This window comes from Populus trichocarpa, chromosome 18 (assembly GCF_000002775.5).
Source record: "Populus trichocarpa isolate Nisqually-1 chromosome 18, P.trichocarpa_v4.1, whole genome shotgun sequence".
Taxonomy (NCBI): domain Eukaryota; kingdom Viridiplantae; phylum Streptophyta; class Magnoliopsida; order Malpighiales; family Salicaceae; genus Populus; species Populus trichocarpa.
The window spans coordinates 15,102,721-15,122,854 of record NC_037302.2 but is presented as its reverse complement, the minus strand read 5'-3'; the positions used below and the strand labels follow the sequence as shown (position 1 = coordinate 15,122,854).

The 20,134-nt window shown below is 35.1% G+C and overlaps 3 protein-coding genes across 9 annotated transcripts; 2 read left to right on the top strand and 1 right to left on the bottom strand.

The window, feature by feature from the left end:
- Positions 1-1,675: 1,675 nt before the first annotated feature.
- On the top strand, positions 1,676-2,381 carry LOC127904706 (60S ribosomal protein L12). The gene has a single exon (XM_052448988.1). It carries the CDS (start codon positions 1,751-1,753, stop codon positions 2,246-2,248), a length of 498 nt encoding a protein of 165 aa, XP_052304948.1. The 5' UTR covers positions 1,676-1,750; the 3' UTR covers positions 2,249-2,381.
- A 6,688-nt stretch (positions 2,382-9,069) lies between these two features.
- On the top strand, positions 9,070-13,711 carry LOC112323251 (methyl-CpG-binding domain-containing protein 2). 6 transcript variants are annotated; one of them, XR_008058050.1, is made up of 8 exons: positions 9,071-9,276; positions 9,891-9,936; positions 10,445-11,062; positions 11,699-11,752; positions 11,895-12,037; positions 12,160-12,231; positions 12,678-12,818; positions 13,222-13,390. XR_008058050.1 is itself a non-coding variant. In XM_024590218.2 (6 exons), exons 3-6 carry the CDS (start codon positions 10,464-10,466, stop codon positions 13,455-13,457), a joined length of 1,032 nt encoding a protein of 343 aa, XP_024445986.2. In that variant the 5' UTR covers positions 9,071-9,276; positions 9,891-9,936; positions 10,445-10,463; the 3' UTR covers positions 13,458-13,711. The 6 variants fall into 6 exon arrangements, 2 of the variants coding, with proteins under 2 accessions (XP_024445988.2, XP_024445986.2); XR_008058048.1 differs by having other exon boundaries at positions 12,678-12,826; XR_008058047.1 differs by having other exon boundaries at positions 12,678-13,711.
- Positions 13,712-14,170: 459 nt separating this feature from the next.
- On the bottom strand, positions 14,171-18,136 carry LOC18107852 (uncharacterized). 2 transcript variants are annotated; one of them, XM_006372148.3, is made up of 5 exons: positions 18,002-18,136; positions 17,817-17,894; positions 16,554-17,111; positions 14,544-16,057; positions 14,171-14,450 (listed from the first exon to the last, which is right to left on the bottom strand). In XM_006372148.3, the coding sequence occupies exons 1-4, from the start codon at positions 18,026-18,028 to the stop codon at positions 15,035-15,037; spliced, it is 1,686 nt and encodes a 561-aa protein (XP_006372210.3). In that variant the 5' UTR covers positions 18,029-18,136; the 3' UTR covers positions 14,171-14,450; positions 14,544-15,034. The 2 variants fall into 2 exon arrangements, with proteins under 2 accessions (XP_006372210.3, XP_024445984.2); XM_024590216.2 differs by having other exon boundaries at positions 14,694-16,057.
- Positions 18,137-20,134: the final 1,998 nt, after the last annotated feature.

Sequence of the window (20,134 nt, the reverse complement as noted above, 5' to 3'; positions counted from 1 at the left end):
TTTTTGAAGAATCGCATAGCTTTTTACTGAGCCACCAGCTTTCTGTCATCCTGCCTACCAACCACCAAAACCCATAGCATCCCCATGATTCTACGTAGCTTTGAACTGACTAAGCTCGTGTTGGGATTAAGTGGACTTCGAGCCTCTGACGTCCATCACATGGTAATCTATCGCGCCTCTTGGCCCATGGATAAAAAATCACCCCTCCTTTTTTTGCTCTTCTTTCATTTTGATCTTCGAGCCTTGAAGATAGAGATCGAGGAGGTGACCTCTTATTAAGCCCATTTGGTTATTATCAGAATGGAGCAAATCGCAAGATGTTAGCCATGGTGGCTAAGGTTTCTTTAGTTCTATAACAAAGTTGTAATAAAGGTTTTTTAATCATTAAATAAAACATACTATAAATAAATGTTAGTTTTTTTTTTTCGTGTCAATATGAGAATATAAAATATTATAAACAGTATAATTTCTAAAAAAGCTTGTAGAGAAGTAGACAAATAACCAACTACAAATTAAAATTAGAATTCTCATCTCATAAGTGAGCCTATGTGAAGATACCACGCTGCAACAAGCTTATTATAATTTGGAAGGGCCCCATCACTCTAGAATATAACGACTTATTTCATTGAGTATATGCAATTCTAAAGTAACGAGGGAACCATCTCAAAGTTTTCTCCATCTTCTAGCTTATAATTTGCTTTAGCACAGAAGGATTTACAGCATCAAATTAGTTCGTGTATTGTCTTTTACTTACACGAACTTGAACATGTTATAGGTCTTAGGAAAGAGGTTGTATACATTATTATAAAACTTGATCAAGGGTCAATTAAGGATATAATTGAATTCAAGCCAAACATGTCTGGTTTAGATAATAAAAAAAAACTAAGGAGGGATTAACTCGGTCTAATCCAATCAAAAACTCAGATTGACTCATAACTTTCATTAAAAATTCATTGATTTTTTTTCTAACTAATCAATTTACAAAATGAAAAGATCAATTCAAATTAATTATCTCGAACTACAACCAAAATCAAGTTTTAAAATTACAGTTTAAAAACATATTTTAATCAACTCTAGAACCTCATGAAAAAATATTATTTCTCCTACCTCCTCGATCCTCTACCCTAAATCTACTTTCAAGGACCATTTTAACATGATAAAGTTTAGTGTCCATTTCAAATAAATCATCTAACAAAATGAATACATATTTGTTAAAAACCAAACACATCATACTGATATTTTCAAAGAAATTAATTTTTTTATCGGTAAATGACTTCATGAGAGATTTTAGAAATATGGTAATAATTATTTTTTAAAGTGTTTTTTTTATTTTAAAAAATATTAAAATAATATTTTTTTTATTTTTTAAATTTATTTTTGATATCAATGCATTAAAATAATTTAAAAATATTAAGAAAATATTTTTTAAAAAAATATTTTTTAATAAAAAAACAAGTGGAAATTCAATATTAACACTGAAGATGGCTGAAAACGCGGTTTTGATCCATCAGAATAATATAATTGCTGCATGTTCTACCCATCACTCCGGACCACGTTCCCCTTTATCATACAGGGAATCAAATAAGGCTTGGTTAAAGTCCACGAAAGAAGCCCACCTTATTGGCCTAAAAAAGACATTTCACTCTCTTAAAACCCTAGCAGCCAATATATCTTATAATCCGTCTATTTCGTGAAACCCTTGCCCCCCTTCCCTTTCACTCAGTCAGCAGGCAGCAGCAGAGCAGCAAAAATGCCGCCGAAGTTTGACCCATCTCAGGTTGTCGACGTTTACGTGAGGGTAACCGGAGGCGAAGTTGGTGCAGCCAGTTCCCTCGCTCCCAAAATCGGACCTCTCGGTCTTTCTCCGAAGAAAATCGGAGAAGACATCGCCAAAGAAACTGCCAAGGACTGGAAGGGCCTCCGTGTCACCGTCAAGCTCACCGTCCAGAACCGTCAGGCCAAGGTCACCGTCGTGCCATCAGCCGCGGCTTTGGTTATCAAGGCGTTGAAGGAGCCAGAGAGAGACAGGAAGAAGACAAAGAACATAAAGCATAATGGGAACATCTCTCTTGATGATGTTATTGAGATTGCTAAGGTTATGAGTGTGAGATCGATGGCGAAGGATCTGAGTGGGACAGTGAAGGAAATTTTGGGGACTTGTGTTTCTGTTGGGTGTACTGTTGATGGGAAAGATCCAAAAGATTTGCAGCAGGAGATTACTGATGGTGATGTTGAGATTTCTGAATGATTGAGAAATTGTTGCTCTTTTTTGGGTTTTTTTGAAGTTTCTGAAAGATCCCGTTTTATGTTTTTGTTGTTATGGTATCTGGATGCTTAAGGATCTTTTTAAAGGTGATATACTACTTTTTTTATTGAGGGTATTTTTGCTTGTTGTCTGTCTTGCCTGTTCATTTGATGTTTTTTTTGTGTTTGTTTGGTTTTTGTTGGATTCGATTATGTGGTTTGTTTTGTGACTGATGTATGATTCTGCTTGAGAAATTGTGTTTGTGCATAGGTAAAGATGGAAGTTTAGTGATGGAGAATTTATTTAAATTCATGTCTTGGGTAAAAATTTATTCTCTTTTTACGCACTTCTTTGATCTCTTTTGATGAGTTTTGTTTGAGTTATAGGTTGATGTTGGATGGATGAAAGTAGGAATTTCATGCTTCATTTGTGTTTTTTTGTCGGTAGATAGAGACCCTAGGATTCCAACTTGTATTATGCCATCTACATGAGTTTTGCAGATTGGTTTCTATCCTTCATTTTCCCAATGTTCCATCTGGTAAGGAGTATGTTTGTGGATGGGGCTTAGCGATAGACAAGAATAAGTTACAATGAATGCATGAGTTTGCTTGGAATTTTTTAGCTGTTTTGCTTCACATGGAAAAGATTTTTGGAAGAATCGAAAACTTGTGTGACTGACTGACTTTTTCACTAATTTGTGAAAGCTAGTTCTCTCTGGAGTGTGAATTTTCTGTTGTATCCAGCTTTAGTTTTAGCATATAGTTTATGTCTGCAACATGTTTTAGATGCCTTGCCATGTAGCTTTACATATATTTTGATCATAATACTAATTGAGTTTCATTTCTTCCACGTCCATTTGAGTTTGTCTGTTCCATCATCTTTTGTGGTCTGTGCTTGTCTTATGCAGTCACGCAATCCTCGTTTGAAATAGTATATATCAAGCGGTAGAAATAGGGGTTAATTTTTGTGCAATTAGATTGCAATACATTCTATGTAATTTGTGAGTGTGATCTCACTGATAGATTTTACTTCGATTACATGAAACAATGTTTCTTTTGTGATATGGCGGTTCTTGTTGATGAATGCAATGATACAAGAGGTAGTTTACCAGCGAATTCAACTGATGTAAAATAGATCAAGAAAGAGGTGATGCCTAGCTGATTAAATTTCCTATATAGATGCTGAGATTTCATTACCTGAGTAATAATGAAGAAACAACTGTTCTTGGTAGTGATTATCCAGCTTCGCTTTTGTTTAGGGAAGGCCAGTTCTCTGCTGTGTGGATTTTCGCTGTTTTATCCAGGTTGCTTCAACCTTTACAGTTTACATATATCATCATTTTTGTTTGGATGCTTTACCATATACCTTTTCTGCTCGGTTTACTATCCCCATTGCATAGTATTTGCCTGATAGATTTGATTATTCCTTGTATAGATAAGTTATTTTCCTGTGTTGTCAGTTGACTCATGTCTTGTTGAATGTTGATGCTCTGAATTTCTCAATTTTCGTACTGGTCATTAATAGACTGTTTTCTGTTGTATTGTTTGGTTCGAGGGAAGAGATTTGTGCTGGATTTGTGGTAGTGAATTCTTTTAGATTCAACAGATTTATGTTCAATATGTGGAGTAACGGTCAGCAGCTTGATTCCCTTCCATTTCCTGCTCCCAACTAATGTTATTCAGGAACTTTTTTGAAGAATAGCTTAGCTTTTTACTGAGCCACCAACTTTCTGGCATCATGCCTACCAACCATCAAAACCCAATGCATCCCCATGATTCTACATAGCTTTGAACTGGCTAAGCTCATGTGTTGGGATTAAGTGGACTTCGAGGTTCTGACGTCCATCACAAGGTAAACTATCGCCTCTTGGCCCGTGGATAAAAAATCACCCCTCCTTTTTTATCCTTTTCTTACATTTTGAATGGCTAGTCATTCATTTCCATCTGCCATGAGATTAATCTTCGAGCCTTGAAGATAGAGATCGAGGAGGGTGAACTCTTATTAATATGGTTCTTTGTTTGCGATCATACTGCTCGACCGCGCTTTTCCCTCCTGTTTTTTTTGGGAAAAGATGCATCATGAGAGACAGAATTTTTAGTTTCTCATGCTGTAAAAAAAGGTTAAATCAACAGCTAATGAACCCACCCTACCCAACAATATTGAGTTGTGAAGTCACTCTACCAGTAATTTGACGAAACAGGCAACAGGAAGGATGATATTGAGAGACCAGGAGCTCTGTCCTGACGAAAGTTTTGAATCCTTTACTTTTTCCAAAGATGCGATGTGTTTTATTGAACCAAATATGAAACATCGTAAGCCATGCATGCATGTCTTTGTTTCTCTAAGAATTCTGCTAACAACCACACCGAGCATCGGCACAAAGAGCATATTTATTGTTTTGACAGAATCAGCTTCTTAACTCGTATACCTTCAAATTCAACTCAGTTAGGTCTCAAGTTCTCTAGTTTCCGAGTGAATTCAGGGGTCCTGAGCAGATTTTACGATAAGTTTCCAATTTAGATTTTTCAGATTTCGAGAAGCAAAGTGACAGACAACTGAGCAAAAGCAGTAACACCAAACACGTCACACAATAAAAACCCAGACATATAAATATAAGGTTCTTCCAAGTTTCTTTTCTTGAACCAGCCAAAAAAATGGCGTCTAGGGTTTCTCTAAAGACGAAAGGCAAGAGCAGCAGCGGCAAGGGAGCAAAAGGTGTGGAAGAGAAGTCAGCATCACAGTATGTCAAAGAATGGAGCACATGGACATTTAAGAAGGCGAAAGTAATCACACACTATGGATTCATTCCTATGATTATCATCATTGGAATGCATTCTGAGCCTGAACCCCAGATTTATCAGCTCCTTAGTCCCTTCTGATTCGAGCCCAGACCGTGGTTTCTCTTGTTCTATGTTGGTGGGTCTGTGCTTATTTGTCGAATCTGCTTCCTTTTGAGAAATGGGTTTTGTTAGGTATCGTTAGATTTTACTGTTTTATGGGGTTTGTTGGTATGGATTGATTAGTATAAATGTTAAAGTTTGAACTTTGCTATGCTTGCTTATGGATCGCTTAGTTATTAGTATGAATGTTAAAGTTCTAAGCTTTTATTAGTCAGTAATAAGTGAGTGATTTAGTGATAATCATGACTGCTTTTTTATGTTGTCATACTCTTCATTTATGCAGGTTTATTAACCTGGTTTTATGCTTTTCTTCTCTTTTTTTATGGATTGATTGATATGTGGAATGGACCACTGTAGTTCTGCAAGGGGCTTAGGTATGGAACAGGAAATGAAATGAATTCTGGATCCAGGTGAGAGCAAAGGTCCTTTATTCTTATCTTGGTGTGTGGAAATGGGGATGCAAAGTGATAGATTTTATTTCTGAAGATTTCCAAAAGTTTTAGGAAGTTTAATAGTTTGACTGATAATGAGCTTGATTGTCAGCTGACAACAAAATGAATCCTGAAGTTTGATGTTTTAAGATAGTCATCATTCATTAGATATTTGGGAAGGAGAAAATGATCAAGATGGGATTCAGGACTTTATGGGTTTTTTTTTAATAGTATGTGATTTTCAACTGCTGTTGTCAACTAAGGAATCAGTAATTAGCATGGAAAATTGTTTTGCGGAATTCATGGTTTGCAGTGTTGAGGGCTGAAAAAGATTTCCGCCTCTACCAAGCAGTAATTCATAGTTTAGTTTTGGTGAGAGTATTTCAAACATATGGCAATTCTGTGCTATTATTCCCTTAGGTCATGAATGATGAATTCGCTGATTATTTCATACATATGGAAGCTTCACGGATATTTTCCACTTTTCACCTCAACTACACTAGCAATAGGAGGATAGTCGAGATCTGCTTGAATGATATATATATATATATATATTCTCTAATATGCATTAGGGATTTTGTGTTGCAATTGGTTTTTTTAACTCGGTGCAAGATGACAAGGGCATCTTATTGTGCGGGAATTGAAGAGTTTGTTATCTTATTGCCGAGAGTGCATGTTTGTTTTAGCTGTGTTTGCCTGTTTGGTTGGCAACATCTCTAGGAATCGAAAGACAATAAAATGATATCTTCACCTTCATTTTGAGCCATCCAGCAATCTGTTATGTCAGTGCAGTTTTCTAGTCTTCAAACTCATTCATGCTGTCAGATAGTAGCAGGGTTTTTCTGCGTGTATGAGCGGGTATAAGCATTGAAATTTTGTATCTCTATTTATAGCCTTTTTTTCTTGACAATTGGTATAAAGGAAAATGATGGTTTGGTCTTGCAAATGAAATGCCTTTTTCAAGCTTTATTTATCGGCTGTATCAATATTTTGGATGGACATTTCCCTCAATTATTATCTATTTAATCTTTCCAGGCTGCTGGTTTCTGAGTGAACTTTGCATATCCCACAATGTTTGCATATGTAGTGAAAGCAAAACTAAGTCGATAGTTCAGGCCTGATGATATTTGCAGTTACGATTTCAAGAGGAATGAATTGAATTAACCAAACTCTTTAGGATTCTGTCTCCTTTCCTTTTCTCTTGCTAGGATCATTTCAGGCAAGTGTATGATTCAATCTTGCATGTTTGCTATTGACTTGGTCTCTAGGGAATGTAAAATAGATTTGTCCAAATTGTTCGCATGGAGTACTGAGGCTGATAGTTTAAAGTTCCAGAAAGAATACTGGAGTCATCAGATATGTCCTTATTGAATGTCATCTTTCCATCAGGTTTTTGCTATTGTTTTATTTCTCCTCTGTTGTGTTCCCTCCAGGCTTTGCTTCTATCCCCTTCCAAGTACACGATTACCTTCAGGATGGTTGTTTTGGTTCACTCATGGTGATTTTCATACCGAATTTTCAGCCGAACAGACGAACTTGTTTACGCATTTTGCAGCTATCAGTATCAGGCTTTCAGCTGTTGATGCTATTAGGATTCACAAGGCATCATCGACCCCCTACCATGCAGGCTGGGTGTTCTGTTTCCTGGATGATCTTGACCCTAGTTGTAAGACATGGCTTGGAGGGTCAACCTGCAAATCTGTGAACTTGGAGCCCAGACTGGGTCGGGTTGGTGAAAAACTTAACCTAAAATCTAAAAAGGAGTCTTTTTAGGGTTTTTTTTAAAAAAATTCAACTCTTATTTCTCTTTTAATTAGATTTATTGTTGCAAACATCTTTTTCAAGTATTTAAATTCAAAGTATGTATTTGAAAATATGATTGCCATTGTTTTTTAAAATGTATTTAAAATCTTATTATTAACTCAGCCATCCATCTATGGTTTTGTCTGATGTTGAATTCTTATTTTTGTGAAGCCTATATTTTAAAATACATCATATTGCATGCAGGCTTGGTTGAAAATCTTAATAATTGTAGTTTTCTATATTATAATATAAGAGGAGGGCGGCCGATCTGGTAGCTCAAAATCCTTTGAATCTGTGGGTGGAAAAAAAATTAAATAAAATAAAATAGAAATGGTGTCAAAACAATGAATACATGTGCCTTCGTGCAAAGTTTGACCATAGGGTTTGGATACTTAGTTGTTAAATTCTACTAGGCCTCACGAATTGATTTAGAAAATTCATAACTGAGGATAAGTTGAACTACCTGAGTTTTTAATAATTTTATTGATTAATTTAAACTTGATCTAATCATATTAAATCAATACTAATATTTAAAAAAAAAACATCATTTTAATAAAAAAATAACTCAAATATATTTTGGAGTTTATCGTGTTTATTTAACAACTAATTTATACAATTTTAACTCAATCAATTCCATAGTAATACTTTAAAAAGCATACTTAACCACTAAAACAAACACTCCTAAGTTGTTGTAAGAAAAAAGATTGGTTAATAATTTTTTTAACAAGGAACAATTTAATATTTATATAAATTTCATTATGCAAGCCAGCAGCATAGGTACACTAACCAAGTTATTAAAGAACGCTAGAGAACAAAGAATACTTGATAATTTAAAAAAAAAGAAGGACCAAATCATTTATTTCTTAAAATTCAAGCCAAGTTTTTTTTTTAAAAAAGAAAACTCTATAAATTATATTATTTTAATTTTATTTGAAATAATATATTTTTATAAAAAAAAACATTTTCACAAATTTATCACAAGTTTAAACCTGATAAAATAAATCATTATAACAAGCTGAGTTAACTATAATAAAATAATAAAATGACAACATATTAACTTATACATTACAAAACAAGATTTTTTTTATTATTGTTTATATGAACAGAGCTCTATAAACAAATTTTTTTTTTCAATCCTATTTTTTTTTATTTTAGCCTTAAACCTTTTTAATAATTCTTTGAGATATATTTGAACAACCAGGTCAGCTAGATTATACTAAAACAATTTTTATATTTTTTGATTTTAAATTTAGGTTAGGTAAAAAAATCAAGTGATAATTTTTTTAATTTTTATCAATTTCATCTTTTAATTTTTTTTATTATCAATTAATTTACTTTTAGATTAATCAATTTAGCTTTATCATATTAAAAAAAAATCCTTGTACTGTTTAATTTTAAATCTAAATCAGGAAAAAAATTGGGTAAGAAGGTTTTTTATATTAATTTCATTATTTTTTTTTAATTTTATTATTAGATTTTTTTTACCGATTGACTGGGTTGTTTTTAAATCAATTAAATTAGTTGACATATATCAAGATAACTCTTATATAATTTAATTTTAAATTTAATTTAAAAAAAAAACAGATAAAAAAATCTTAAAATTATCCTACTTGATTGAAAAAGTAATTTTTCTTAAGGGCTCATCCTTTAAACAAAACATCACCTTTATCGATCGGTTCATTTACTCATAAAAGCAAAAGCAAAAGCTAAAAATAAATAAATAAAAACGGTCTCCTATCTATCCAAGCAAGGAAAAGAGACCAAAGCAGAGAGATTGTACCCTGCGAAAACACAGAAACAGAACGGCACTCCCTCTTCTCTATCACACATTCTTGACCGTACGATCCAGTCAACTTTCATACAACCAACGGCTCTGATCACATCACCTTCACCAACTGTAAGTTTGATTCTCTTTCTATGTTTCTCTTCCAGGTTGTGATTTATCTTTCTGGGTTTCGGATCTTTTGCTTTGTCAATCAGATCAGCTCCTGTTGTTTTAATGTTTGTTTGGCTTGTTGGGTTGTCTTGGAAAACTTGTTTGGTTACTGAGAAAGAGAAAATCTTGGAACTTGAGCTGGCATTTTTGGAGTGTTTGTGTTTCTCTTTTGTGTTTGTTTGTGTGATTTGTCTGTGTCTATTTAAGTTTTTTGAGTTTCAGTATTATTCTGCACTAGTGACTTTCCTTTTTGTTGGTTTTTTTCCTTATTCTAAAAATGGATACTTTTCAATTTCTTTTTTTATCTTAGATCCTACCAATCTAGTCAAATATATAAACTTAAGCATACCTCTTTTTTTGGGGGACTAGAAGAGTTGATATATTGTCAAGTCTGGTTGGATAATAACATAGTAGAGAAGGGTTTTAAATTTTGTTTATTTTTTAGCAACATGCAACATTGAGTTCTACCATAGGAAAAATCTAGTGGCTGTGTTTTTTTTTCTTTTAATAATTTTGTTATAAGTATAGAGTCTGTTAGACTAGATTGATATGATTGAGGTATTTTCTATGTGCAGGTTATGGGAGCATTTTCCGTGTTCATATTTTAAAGAGCAGATATAGGTTAGTTCGTGATCCATGTTATATTTATTTATAGTAATTTGCCATTTGAGGATTTGTTTCTTCGTAACATGTTGTAATGGTACGTTTTGTACTGTATTTTGCCTGGTATGCAAGTGATGCATGGATACTTTAGTGGAATCTTAACGTGTCAACTGGGGGAGGAAAGAACCTGCCAATGAAAGGGGAAAAATTACCTAAACTACAGAAAAGGGGGGTTTAACTCTAAATGATGAACATTTCAGTATCTAAATGTTGATAAATAACTTGTTCTTCCATTGTCTTTCAAAAGAATTTGTAAGCCTTGGTTCTTTATCTTTGTTCTGTTTCTTGACTTGTATTTACAAGGATGTCTCGTCCTCCTTTTATGGACTTTTTTTCCCCTTATATCAGGATAAATTGCCTTTTCTTTTTTCCTATGAAAGAGGAGGTTTTTCTTTTCTTTTTTCAAAAAGATCAAATATTCACTGATGGAGAAGTTTTATGATCTAGCCTTATGACTGTCTGTTAGGTGGTTGAGGCATAATCAGATGCAGTCCCATCCTGGAGAAACTTTCCATGTGTTAAAAAAGGAAGGAGATGACTGCACTGGTTCACGTTACACAGGTCATTTGAATAGCTCTCTTCAGGAACCAATTGAAGTTTCTTCTTCTTCGAATGAGGATAACTCTGATGATACATGGGATATAGATGACCAATCAATTGAAGATTCCTCTAAACAGTTGGTTCTTTATGACCCTTTGGCTAATGATGCTGGTGAAATTGAACCTGTTCCTCAACCGATCCTGTCCCACCATCCATTTAGAAGATACTCAGACCTGAATGTGCCTTCTAGAGTTTTGCCATCTGTAGGAGCTTTTACTGTGCAATGTGCCAAATGTTTCAAGTGGAGGCTCATCCCAACAAAACAGAAGTATGAAGAATTACGTGAACATATTCTGGAAGAGCCTTTTTTTTGTGAAACTGCTCGTGAGTGGCGGCCTGATATATCATGTGATGATCCAACAGACATTGATCAAGATGGGAGTAGGCTGTGGGCAATTGATAAACCTAACATTGCTCAGCCCCCTCCCGGGTGGCAAAGGTTGCTGAGAATCAGGGGCGAAGGAAGTACCAAATTTGCAGATGTGTACGTGTACCATTTTTTTTAAAACACATAGTTTGTTCCCTACTAATTTCACACATTATGATTTCCATTTATGGAAACCTATCAAGAACCTTAAAGCCTTCCATGTCTCTAAGAGCACAAGCAACTCTGCATCAACTGTAGTTATGTATTATGTAGAATATTCTTTTAATGGTTCAAGTCTTACGGTGTGTTTGACATTGCGTTTCGGAAGCGCTTTTGAAAAAAAATGATTTTTTTTTTTGCTTCAAAATTAATATGTTTTTGATGTTTTCAGATTAATTTGATGTGTTGATGTCAAAAATAATTTTTTAAAAATAAAAAGTATTATTTTAATGTGTTTAGGAATGAAAACATTTTTAAAAGCAATCGCGACCACACTCCCAAACACGCTTTTAATTGGTGACGATGACTAATTTTGTAATGTCGTTTGGCTACACTATTATGATTGCTTACTCCTTCCTCTTTTCTATCAGTTGAAAATGTAGATTTATTCACTTTGGACTGTCCTCTTAATCAGTTTTCCCATTTTTTAATATTCACATGCCTGCATCAAGATCTATAGCTGTTCCAGCTGGAAACTTCTACCATCATGATTTCTTCATTATATGCCTTTTGATTTCCCTTTCTAATTTTCAGGTACTATCAAGCACCGTCAGGCAAGAGACTTCGCTCAATGGTGGAAATCCAAAAGTATGTTGACTCCTCTTGCTTGAATATTCCTATTTTCAATAGCTCGGACCTCTTGTTTATCACTTTAGCTAATCTCTATGTATAATGCTAGATAATCTTTGGCTGACCTTTGTTTTAGGTGTTAAATCTCTTGATTTTGCAGGTACTTAATTGAACATCCAGAGTATATGAGAGATGGTATAACTCTCACACAGTTTTCATTTCAAATACCAAAGCCTCTGCAGGAAAACTATGTGAGAAAAAAGCGTCCTCGTTTATCAGCTTCATGTCTTGAACCTGGTGAAGGTATGCAGATAAAAAGATTAGCTTTTTACTTGTTAACATGAAGTGAAGGGAATTCTTGGTGAACTGGCTCAGTATTCTAACTCGGTGATGCAAACTTCCATCAATTTTAACTTTCAACACAGACATAAATCTGGAGGAATGAGGTTCTGTATTCAGACTCGACTAACTTTTGTCTTCTCACTTCTCAGCTTAGGGTATGCATGACTAAAGCATCTGAAGCAATTTAAATGAAATTTGCCCCTTTTCATTTAGTTCACTAAAGTTGCCACACGTTTTCTGGAGGATTGCAAAAGTTGCACAGTTTGTAGTTTCTAATTCCCTTGGTTAGGATGTTTTATTTTTTTATTTTTTTATTTTTTTCAATGTAATTTTTTTCCCAGTTCTACATGAAACATATATAAAGTTATTTAAATATGTGAGGGCCAGACCATACTGCTACCAGTATGCTTTTGCATTCCAAAGAGGCCTCAAGCACCATTCTCTTCTCACTTTTTCAATGGATTCTAGAATCTGGGCCTGTCTTCAAAGAACAGCAAAGTTGATTACACTGTGTTTTGAGTTTTATTTTTCTTGTGAGGTGAAACCTGAAACTGATCTGTCTAATATATGTACCATATGTGGGTTCCTTGCATTAATGCAGTGCACTCTTGCTGCTCCATGTAAGGAGTATATTTTGTGGTCGATCCATGAAACCCAACACTATTCAGGTTGGATTGATTCTGTATTTAGATCATCTGGGTCTATGTGGTTCTGGAACGTGGGGGCTGTCTCATCGGAATTGGTAATGGGGTGAGGCATTGGATAAACCAATCTAACCTATGCATATAAATTGTTATGTGTGTTGAGAAACTCTTACCACTTGTTTCTTTAGGTGGAGTCCTTATCATGAATTAATGAGTATGTAGTGTTTTTTATCTAATTTCCTCGTGGCCATGGTTTTAGACTACCTGGAAAGAATTCTTCATGGGTGGGTTGGTTATAACTTTTAATTAATTAATGGGTGGTCCTGGGGAGAATTATTTGAGAATCTGTTGCACGACTGGATTAGCCTCGTGGTCAGACTGCTGGCTTAACCTGCTTGGGATTTTGTACTGAATTCAAGATAGCATTCCTGAAGGCATCATCTGCTGCATAAAGAATTCATGTGAAAACTTACTAATGACATATCCTTGTTTTTGCTGCAGCAAATCCCCTTAAATGGGTTGGTCCAGGTGATTGTACAGAACTCCAGCTTGGCCGGCCAGCAATCCTACCTCCACCCTTGATTCAGTCCTCTGCTTATCTTCCTTTCTACTGGCCAGTAAAGAAGAAAGCAAGGACACCATCGAAACAGAGTCACAGGACTAATCCAGTGTGTAATCTGGATGAACCAAAAGTTGAAGAGCCTGATCAATCTAGAAATAGTGGTTGTGATTTGTGAGGCTCGCTCCAGATCCTTTTGGTTGACTCAATGTCACAGTTTGTGTCTTGCTTCCAAAATGTCACGCTTTGTGTCTTGCTTCCATGTTTTACCTTGCAATGCTATTTGTTTTTTACCACTAGGTTCTGATGAACCTTTCACATACAAAAGTGGTAAAATGGGCGGGGGAGGATGCATGGTTAGCTGGAATGTATCTTTGTTATGGGATGCTAAAAAATCATAATGAAGGAAATCTAAATGTTTGGTTCTTTTTATATCCTAGACCAGCCACTGTTTACTTTTTTGTTATATTGTTCATGTCAGAGAATTTCTGGGCTTGTTTCACCCTAGATTGAGTACTGGGGCATAGAAATTAGAATCACATGTTCCTGACAGCAGATTTTTCAATTTGACTCGGGTTTTTGTTTTCATCTCCATTTATACCTTCTTGGTATGCTTTTGCACAAATAGAACCTGGAAGGGGATAAAGGGTAGTTGTCGAGAAATGAAGACACAACGGATCATGGACTGCCCATATAAAATGGGGCTAGTGACCTGAGCCATGATCCTTGTGTTGTTGCCATGGTTATATTGGAATTAAGAGTGGAAGACAGGAAAGGTAAGAAGGTGTCGAGCATAAATGGGGACAAACCTGTTCAGGAAAAAAAAAGAGGTATGTTACATGTGGTCGATTCATGATCTTCAGATTAAATCAACAAAGAAATCATGCAATATGTAGGGATGATCATACGTAATTATGATTAGAACTCAATTAAAGAGTATGATTAAAATTATACAAGAACCACAATATTCATAACATTGATCATATCTATCTGGCAGGTTGCTGGCACCTCCACTTCTCTCGTTCGCTATACCTCCTCTCTGCTCGCTGCATTTTGCTTTAAATTTGGGCTCCAAAAAAGTGATTCTTCCATATCAATACCGGCAGCAGCATTCTTCTGGCAGGGCGGTGGGGGCACATCATATAATACTGACATGCTCCATGTTCCTACACTAATGTCACAAGTATCAAGTCAATGCCCAAAATTACAACAAATAATAAAACGAACTTGTTGACAGATACAAATGAAGAAAGACGCAACGAACCCTGCATTTAGAAGCCATTGCCATCTAAAGTTGAATTCTACCCCTTTGTCATTAGCCATCACATGCATGTTAAAGGGAAGATATGGAAGTTGAAAATGGTTGAAGCTGTTATTTTGAATGGTTCATTAGTCTAGGGTCTGCAAAACACACCTTCAAGCAATTGGAGCAGAAATCTGATAGAGAAAAGAGCCTAGCATAGTAAAGATTTCATCAATGTTCACAGATGACAAGCTTTGATGTCTCCCACTTACGGATGAACTTGTGGCACAAGCGCAACAGGTTTCATGTTCACGTAGACAGCTCTTACACAGCAACAAACAGTCTTTAACCGTCTAAGCGAAGCACCAACAGCTAGTCTTATCAGAACCCTATGACTTGAATTTGAAGTTCCAGTCTCTGACACCACAGGAAAGTAATTTCTTCTCTTGTCAATTGCCTCCAACAGGGGAAACAAGAAATCAACAAAGCTGTTGACTTAGCACTGTCCTTTGTCACACATCACAGATAACTATGGAAGAGAGATGAGAATCGGAAGCTCCAGTAACAACAGCACCTTTCCTTCTAACATCCAGCAGATAATTCAAAGCCCTTTCTGTAATAATCTCACCAGGAATCATTACAGGGATCCCTGGTGGGTATGGACATATAAGCTCACCACAGACCTTGCCAAGGCTCTCTCTGACACTCACACTCCTTTTATTTGCAAAAAAGGCATCTCTTGGATTCAAACTGATACAAATATCATTGAAGGGTGCATGCTCTCTGCTCTCCACCCTCTTTTCCGTGGTTTTGGAATGTAAGGAAGATGTTGGTAGTTTCTTTAAACCTGATACTAACCTTTGATTATGTTCCCTGCAAGTTCCAAGGTTTATTGCAAATGTAATAGATTGGGTCCCAACAAGCTCAGAGATGACTCCATGGTCCCTATCTAAAATATCATCTGCTTCATAGCCAGATAAACCAAGTGACCAAAAACCAAGAGTGAGGCGCAAGGGATCAATGGCAGGAAATTCATTGAAGCTCGCCAAGTCAAGCACGCTAATACCAGGAATCTTTTTAATGAGAGTGCTTGCTTCAATTGCCAACTCCAAAGCTTTGTTGAAAACTGTTCCTGGGTTTTCAGCAAGTTGAGCTCTAGCAGCATCTAATGATGCTAAAAGCAGATAACTGGGGCTTGTGCTTTGAAGGGTTTGAAGGCACCGACAGATTCTATCTCTGTCTACAATATTCCCAGACATGTGCAACATTGATGACTGTGTAAGGGAACACAGAACTTTGTGAGTGGATTGTACCACCAAATCAGCACCCTGCTTAAGAGCTGAATGAGGCATCTGGGGATGGAATCCTAGGTGTGCTCCATGAGCCTCGTCGACAATCACAGGAATTCCATAAGCATGACAAAGTTGGGAAATCTCACTCAAGTTGCTGCATATACCATGATAAGTAGGTGATGTGATAAAAACTGCAGCTGGTTTTTTACCATCCATCTCCAACTCTTTGATAGCTTTCCCCACCTATAATATGATCCATCTTAAAGATATTTTTGGCATGCCATCAGCACAATAAAATTAAATAAACCAAAGGGTCTTATTTAATTAAAACTGAAAGGAATGGTTGGCATCTTTATCTTTCCCCATAAATGTTGAAAGGCTCTAATGTGATGTCTGTAAACATACATTTCTTGTTCATACTAAAAAATATGAATGCAAACGTTTTACCATTGTAAGTAACAAAACAATTTTAAAAGGTAGATAGCAACATGTCTTCAGCCAGCAGGAAGGCGTGTTTGGGAATGTGGTTGCGGTTGTTTTTTGAAGTGTTTTTCACTCAGAACTGTATCAAAATAATATTTTTTTTATTTTTTTAAAATCATTTTTGATATCAGCGTATCCAAATGATCTAAAAACACAAAAAATATTAATTTAAAACAAAGAAAAAAATAAAATAAAATTCAAATTGATTCAAAAACGCTTTTGAAATGCAAAAACAAATAAGGTCTAATAGACTCACCTGTAAGGGAGTGACACCACCAGCAATATCCCATTTACAATCATACCCAGGCATTATGTACTTCGGTATTGCTCCAGATAATACCATAGCAGATATGGCTGATATATGTGAATTGCGAGGGAGAACAATATGTTCTCCAGGTGAACAAGTTGCCATTATTGCAGCTTGGATTCCACAAGTGGTACCTCCAACAAGAAACCATGTTTCTGAAGATCCAAATAGTTTGGCAGCTTGCATTTGTGCCTCTAAAATGGGCCCCTCTGGTGAAAAGAGGTTGTCAAGCTCTGGAAGCTCAGGTAAATCATGAATAAATGGTCTCAACCCAATAAGCTGTGTTAATGAAGACGGTGCAGCACGCCCTCTATTATGCCCAGGGAAGTGAAAGCTGGCTGCATTTTTTTCAGCTGAAGCTTTCAAAGCACCAACCAATGGAGGAAGGCTGTCTTGCTGACTTATACGAGATCTGGAAATAAGGGATTTATCCTCGGTGACTGACCTGTTTTTCTCTCCTCTGCTTTCTCTATCTCCTTTCTTTTTTGGCTCCAAGGTGCTTCTTTCCTGTAAAGTACATAATCATGAACATCTCAGCACCTCAACATAATTTAAGAAATGGAGCAGCTTCCCATACACAAATAACACAGAAAAATCCGCTTATCAAATAAACAACAATCCATTCATCAAGACATCAAATTTCACTTCCTTCCCTAACCACGATAAAAAAAAAAAAAAAAAAAAACCTTAAAAAAATAATCCTAAAACCAACATTTAGGGCAAATAGTTTGACTATAAGCACGCATACATGAGTAATCCATTCATTTCTCTAACCATGAAAACGGTGGAAGCCGAAATTATATCATTCAGCAATAAGTTCTTTCACTAATAGATGGAAGGAATTGTGGGGAGAATTAAATAAAACCCAATCGATTTACATCTTGCAAAACCATGATTTCCCATCTTCATTTTTCAACATAAAGCAACAATTTTGTCCACATAGATTCATCCTCCATCATATTCAACCAGGTAAAAACCTGTTTCAAGCCTTAAAAGAAGCCTGTACCACTTAAAAATCCATACCAGCATAGAAAAGTAGTAAAAAAATCTCTCACAAATTATAATCCTCCCTCCCTGAAACCAAACCTTAAACCTTTGACAATAACAATAATAACCCAAAATCAAGTCCCACTAAAATTATCAAAGCAAAACAAGACAATGAAGCATAGACCAAAATGTGCAGAGTTAAGTGTTTACAGATAAGATAATCACCTGAGAAGTGCAACAAGTGCTTGTTCTTGGTCTCAAAGATACAGAAGTCCATTTCTTGGCAAAACCCAACTGAAGACTCTGTAACGTCCGAGAAACAAAACAAACAGTAACAAACTAAACTGCCCACATTTAATTATGAAGAAGTAAACATGGTACAGACAGATAAAGAGGGAGTTACAACTTACTTGGTCCAGAAGAGTGGAGCAAGACATTCTTCTTTTGGTCTAGTCTTTTTGCTTGGTGGGCAGTGAGGATAATGTCATACAGCACATCCTCTAGGAGACCAATTTTTCTCTGAAAGATTTAAGCCCATTTTGAAGATTGCCCAATGAATAGTCCATATTATGACAAAATTAATAGTATTTTAAAATGTGACATGCGATGCAATTTTTTTATGCAAAATTAGTAGAAATTACAAATGCTTACTTTATAAAAGAGATACATGAAGAAACAAGAAAGAAAAAATTTTAAATATCTTTTTTTCGAGTTTCCATGAAAATATTTTTATAATTTTTAATGGGTACAGATATGATTTTTCTTTTCATTATTTATCTCTCTCCTTAAAGTAAATCATAGAGTAGATATACAAAGGATGCTTCTTTTATTAAAAAAAAATATTTCAAAATTAATTAACATCAATTATTTTATTTTAATATATTAAATCTTAACTAGTATGGATATTAATTAAATTATTTAGTTGGTCGGTTTACTAAAACAACCATGAAATGTTGTTATTATTGCTTCTTTTTTGCATGTGCTTTCGTATAAATAATTCATTTATTAAAGGATTTGTTTGTTTAAAAAAAAATAAGAAAATTATTTAATTTAAGTTATGTCATTAATGATAATTTTAATTAAGTGGTTTTACTAATATCATAAAATAGTACTTTATTCTAAATAATTTGAAATGTTTAATCTCGCTGCACAATATACGACACAGCATAATAGTTTATTCCAAATGGTTTGATATATTTAAATCTCACATAACAGCACAGGATGTGGTGCATCCTTTAGATCCCAACTCTAGACCGCCTAGGCTTATCGTGGTAGAACCATCAGAATTCTATTTAAACCAACCCAATCTGGTGGAAATCAACATACCACTAGGCGGTAGCTCGCTCTTAGAATTTGACCACCATTTTGCCTGCAGACAAATAATGAACTAATTTTGGCATTCCTTTTACGTTATTGATCCTGAGTTGGACAATCTTTATTTGCCCCTGAAAAGTCGGTTTTGGGAGGAAAAGTTGTCTGGGAAGTAATTACAAAGTTCTATTTATTGATATCAGCCGTGAACCAATCATAATTCGATGATATTTATATATGGTTGAAATTAATTTCTTTGCTACCTGGAAAAATTGTTATAGCTGCTGCGTTTTTCTGCTGTGTTTGTCTTGTGCAATTACAAGTACTACTATCGTGGAGGTTTTGTTACTGTACGTGTGGAAGTTTGTTGGTGCATAAAAAGACTATAGTGTCTATTTTTCTTGCTGCTAGTGCATTTATTTTGAGCTGCTGCTACCGTGTGTGTGCTGTTAAATTGTAGTTGCATTGAGCTATTTCTCCTGCTTCTATTGCTGCCATGGAGAATAGCTGTTGCGTGATACTATTATTAATGGACAGAGACAACTACTAAGTCCATGTTCTCCTAATCAACCTAAGCTTTGATACCGACCGTTAAACATACTAAACAAACAATCAAGTATTTAACCTTCCGACCGATCTCTTGTTCATTGTTAGGTGGTCTTGAGCATATCTCTCCCTCAAAAGCTAGCTTATGAGGTGAGGTTTTCCCTCGCACTTATAAACTCTACACCAGCATCTGATCTCGCCCTGGTTATGTAGGTCTTAGACTTGTTGGCAAACCTGGACTCTAATAACAATTGTTGAAAATACTAAATATTAAAGTACTTAACCTTTCAAGTTTTTATTTATTGATATTCAACACACAAAATTCTGAATACATGTTTTTTATAGAATAAAGATAAGTTTAAACTATCATATTTCAACAAGGATTCTAATTAAACACTAGTTACCAAGATTATAAACGCAAATCCTTTTAGATCTAGGAAAGCTTTCCCTGTCTCAACCATCGTTGTAACCAAAGACATTACCGAAGAATTCCAAACTTAAACGAGTGTCGTTATGTTTCTTCCATCAAAGAAGTATATTGTTCAATCCTTATAAAAAAAAATGAAGAAGAAGAAGCGAGTAGTTTCACTCTCATGCCAATCCAATAAAATCCCACCTAATTATTTTCAGATCACCATCACCATATAATTCCAAATCTTTTCATATTGTTTTGGTAATTAATTTTT

What these genes read in the sequence shown, in the direction of transcription:
- LOC127904706 (XM_052448988.1), top strand. Translation starts at nt 1,751, where the DNA reads ATGCCGCCGAAGTTTGACCCATCTCAGGTTGTCGACGTTTACGTGAGG.
- LOC112323251 (XM_024590220.2), top strand. Translation starts at nt 10,464, where the DNA reads ATGCAGTCCCATCCTGGAGAAACTTTCCATGTGTTAAAAAAGGAAGGA. An exon ending in TCAATGGTGGAAATCCAAAA is followed by an intron (nt 11,753 to 11,894) that starts GTATGTTGACTC and finishes TTGATTTTGCAG; the next exon opens with GTACTTAATTGAACATCCAG. An exon ending in ATGTCTTGAACCTGGTGAAG is followed by an intron (nt 12,038 to 13,221) that starts GTATGCAGATAA and finishes TTTTTGCTGCAG; the next exon opens with CAAATCCCCTTAAATGGGTT.
- LOC18107852 (XM_006372148.3), bottom strand. Translation starts at nt 18,028, where the DNA reads ATGTCTTGCTCCACTCTTCTGGACCAA. An exon ending in GCACTTGTTGCACTTCTCAG is followed by an intron (nt 17,112 to 17,816) that starts GTGATTATCTTA and finishes TGTACTTTACAG; the next exon opens with GAAAGAAGCACCTTGGAGCC. An exon ending in GTGGTGTCACTCCCTTACAG is followed by an intron (nt 16,058 to 16,553) that starts GTGAGTCTATTA and finishes ATCATATTATAG; the next exon opens with GTGGGGAAAGCTATCAAAGA.